The sequence below is a fragment of the Manihot esculenta genome, chromosome 7 (genome assembly GCF_001659605.2).
Source record: "Manihot esculenta cultivar AM560-2 chromosome 7, M.esculenta_v8, whole genome shotgun sequence".
Taxonomy (NCBI): Eukaryota; Viridiplantae; Streptophyta; class Magnoliopsida; order Malpighiales; family Euphorbiaceae; genus Manihot; species Manihot esculenta.
The window spans coordinates 21,775,095-21,778,807 of record NC_035167.2 but is presented as its reverse complement, the minus strand read 5'-3'; the positions used below and the strand labels follow the sequence as shown (position 1 = coordinate 21,778,807).

At 28.7% G+C, this 3,713-nt stretch overlaps 1 protein-coding gene across 2 annotated transcripts; it reads right to left on the bottom strand.

The window, feature by feature from the left end:
• Positions 1 to 1,098: 1,098 nt before the first annotated feature.
• Positions 1,099 to 2,948, bottom strand: LOC110618719 (lipase 1). Of its 2 annotated transcripts, none has more exons than XM_021761941.2 (4): positions 2,002 to 2,948; positions 1,613 to 1,705; positions 1,375 to 1,442; positions 1,099 to 1,288 (listed from the first exon to the last, which is right to left on the bottom strand). In XM_021761941.2, exons 1-4 carry the CDS (start codon positions 2,785 to 2,787, stop codon positions 1,171 to 1,173), a joined length of 1,065 nt encoding a protein of 354 aa, XP_021617633.1. In that variant the 5' UTR covers positions 2,788 to 2,948; the 3' UTR covers positions 1,099 to 1,170. The 2 variants fall into 2 exon arrangements, 1 of the variants encoding a protein (XP_021617633.1); XR_002488554.2 differs by having other exon boundaries at positions 1,207 to 1,288; positions 1,375 to 1,481.
• Positions 2,949 to 3,713: the final 765 nt, after the last annotated feature.

The window sequence follows — 3,713 nt, the reverse complement described above, 5'->3', positions numbered from 1 at the left end:
TTTTTTTTTTTATAAACGACTATCTTGAGGAAGAGAACAAGAAGTGGAAAAGGATAATGTACTTTAAAAAAAATAAAAATAAAGTAGGAAACATAAATTAATAATAAAACTAATATTATAATTGCATAGTAAAATAATACAAGATAATAAAGTTTTAATTTAATAAAATAACTTATTATGAAAACTTAAAAAAAATATTTCCCTTAATAAAACGATCATATTTTTGGAGTTTTTCAAATGTAACATCCACTTTTCACAATATTTGTGCATTTTTTATCAAAAAAAAAATTATTTTCCTTCTGTTCACTATTGGCTTCATTCACAATCTCTGTCCATCCTCTCTAAGAATTTTTTTCAACGCGAGAATTGGCTATTCAACCAGTATCATTCTTAATTTTAATATTAATCATGATTTTAGTGAATAAATTAAATTAAAATTAAAAGTTAACAATATATTGTATTGAAATTTTATTTGATTAGTTAAATACTCCTTTAAATAAATAATTTTATTTTAATTATATCTATTAAATTCAATAATATTCGTACCAATTATGTTATTTACTCTTCCCCAAGAACTAAAGGGTTATAGAAATTAAATTTAAAATAATATATTAAAATTAATTATAATAATATCTAAAACTTTTTTAAGTCTTAAAACTTATTTACATGATTTCAATATTAATGAGAAATATTGAAAATAAATATAATGAAACTTTTAAGGATTATTTTGTTGGTATTCAGTAATATTGAAAATTATATACATAAATTTTTATAGCTTCAAAAAAATTAAATACTATTAAAATTAAATTAAAAAAAAACTATTTTGTTATTTTAGTATTTATTTATAAAATATAAAATATCTGAATTTTATTTTAAAAATTAATTTTCATAATATTTTAATTATTAAAAAGGAAAAATAATATAATTAAAAAAAAGTATGATTGAATTTAATAATGATGAATAACAGCACGTATGCATAGCACCAACAGATTGAATTTAGTCTGATGATAAATGTATCTGAATAAATCTAAGAGATTTTAGATTCTATTTTTTTAATCTCTAATTTCATTTTTTAAAAAAAAAAACAGCACGCATGCATTCTCGCTCTATTTCCCACTTACGGAATCATTTAATTAGCATGGAATTTCTACCAAATACATATATTTTCAATTAAGAGTGACCTAAAACAAATGAGGTTATCAAAGCATTTACAGCATCAGGAGATTCAATATTTGCAGCATGGCCTGTGTCCTTGATTATTTCTACTCTTGATTTTGGTCCCAAGTGCCTATGATCAACAACAATAACTATCATGTTTACTTCATATTGATACAATGCCTTCAAAATTTACCAAAATGGAAAACCATAACGTACCTCTGCAACTGATGGGCCAAATATACAGGGAAGACATTGTCCTTATCGCCCCATATTAGGAGTGTTTCCTTCATTCAAATGGAGGATTAATGCATATATGGATCGCTCTGATACCATTTAATAAAATATATCGGCTTAAATTTTATCTAAAAGATTTTTTGAGGAATAAAAATGAAAATATAATCATAATTAAGCAGAGAAGTTTGAGCACAATTCTTATCTGTTTAAAAGAACATACCTGGGTTAGAATTGGAAGGTCTGCATCTGCTTTCTTTGACAACAAGTGCTCTAACAGCTCTAACTTTTCCTTTCTGTGATTATTACCCATTACCTAGAAAGCAAATTAATTTAGAAATTGAGACCCTAATTTTAACATATCAAGAGGACCTAAGCAAGTTTGTAGGTGTGCCGCATTTTAATTCTTTTTATAATATTTATTTACTAAAATTAACATAGCGACTAATTAATAAATTTTTAAAAAAATCCTTGCAAATATTTACCATAACCTTGTTTAATTGGGGTTAGTAAACAAGCCAATTAGTGAAATTTAAGGCTCTTGATTAAAAAAATGTTACAAGAAAAAGTAAAAAGAAAGCTATGTACTGTGGGGAAGGAGAATGAACTCACATTGATGAACTCTTGAAGGAAAAAGTCAGGAAGCCACTTCAAAGGCTTGCCTTTGTATACTGATAGCTTAACTAAAAGTCTCAGATCATCTGGATTTGTTGGCAGAAGCAGCTCTTTTGGATCTCTTCCAATCTTCTTAATCTGTTCAATCTTCACTTCATCACTCCACCCTACCCCACTACTCACTATCACAAGCTTCTCCATCATCTCTTTTGGACAAATCTCAGCCATCCGATACGCCACATACCCTCCATAGCTAATCGAGTACGCGGAAAACCTATCCACACCCAATCTTTTCAACCCTTCTACCAAACATCCGGCTTGAAACTCTTCGGTCCGGTCCGGCCGGTTGGAATAAGATTTACCAAAGAACAATAAATCCGGCACATACAGATTAAATTTCCGAGAAAGAAAACCCACTTGATAGAGAAATTGCCACCGTGCATCGCCACCATAGCCATGGACCATGACTAGATTAGGCTTATCGAACCTCCGATGAGTGGAAGTCCAAAAATGCATGGTGGTTCGATCATCTAAATCAACAGTTAAGGATGTAAGGCCACAGAACCAAAAGTAAACAGAAAAAACTGCATCAACGACAAAGAAGAGGACTGAAGCCCGATTTAATTGGAATAAACAGGCCAGCAAGTATCGGAGAAGGGCTTGTGCGGTTGAAAGGAAGAAGACGAAGAAATGCAGAAGCTCTGATGAGCTCATGTTGATGGAGAATTGTTGAGAACTGAGAATCAAAGAAATTGAGTTGTGGGGTTCAGTGATAAGTAACATATAGAGAGAAGAAGAATGGAGATGGAAGGATAAAATCCATGAACTATTGAACTGAAATGAGATGCATTGGATTGTCCGAAACTAATAGTATCAGACAAAAAATCGAGAGAAGGACAAGCTTGCTTGTTTTGTTAGGGTTGTAATAATTTCAGTAGTTAAAAGAGTAAAGGAAATGCCTTGTATGTATTTTAGTTAAAACTATATTTAGTATCCTACGGTTTATGCAAAATTTGTGGACATTTTTACCTAATTTTACCGAGGACTCTGTAATCAAATTAGATTTAGTTGAAAAGCATAAATACATATTGAAAAAGGTAATTTTAAAATAATTTTAATGAAATTTATTTTTAATTAATAATAGAAAAGAACCCTTTTTTTATTATTTTTTTACAATATTTAATTCTTTTTTCATTAAAAAAATGCTTATTGCTTTAGATAATGGTGTATGCTAACGACAGGTGTAGGTATATATGGTCCCAGGATTAGAAGATGACAAATAGGTACAGTCCTTTTAAGCTAACGTTCTCTTTCAAACTTCAAGCTCGTGAAACCAAACATCGAGTAAGCCAGGGCAAGGTACAGGCCTGCAATTCGGGGCCAGAATATTCTCCATTGAAAAGGAGATAGAATGATTTTATTTATTTAATTTTATGTATTTTTTTTGAAAAATATTTATTTAATTTTATGTTAATTGGCTAAAAATGCTGGAGATTGAATTAATGTGATTTTTAATTCAAATGTTTAAAGCTTATACTAATTGGCCAGACCTTTGTTTTTAGATAATATTTTGGATAATTTTTAAAATTAAAGTCTGATTTTTTTTAAAAGCAAAATTACTAATTATATTAATAAAATTTCATCAAATAAAGAAAGATATCATCTTAAATAAAAAGACGATTATACCTAATAGATTCTCTAGTTAAAGT

Excerpts from the sequence above, each read along its gene's own strand:
- LOC110618719 (XM_021761941.2), bottom strand. The coding sequence starts at position 2,787 with ATGTTACTTATCACTGAACCCCACAACTCAATTTCTTTGATTCTCAGT. Across the intron at positions 1,443-1,612 it reads ACCTTCCAATTCTAACCCAG|GAAACACTCCTAATATGGGG; the intron begins GTATGTTCTTTT and ends ATTTGAATGAAG. Across the intron at positions 1,289-1,374 it reads TTGGCCCATCAGTTGCAGAG|GCACTTGGGACCAAAATCAA; the intron begins GTACGTTATGGT and ends TGTTGATCATAG.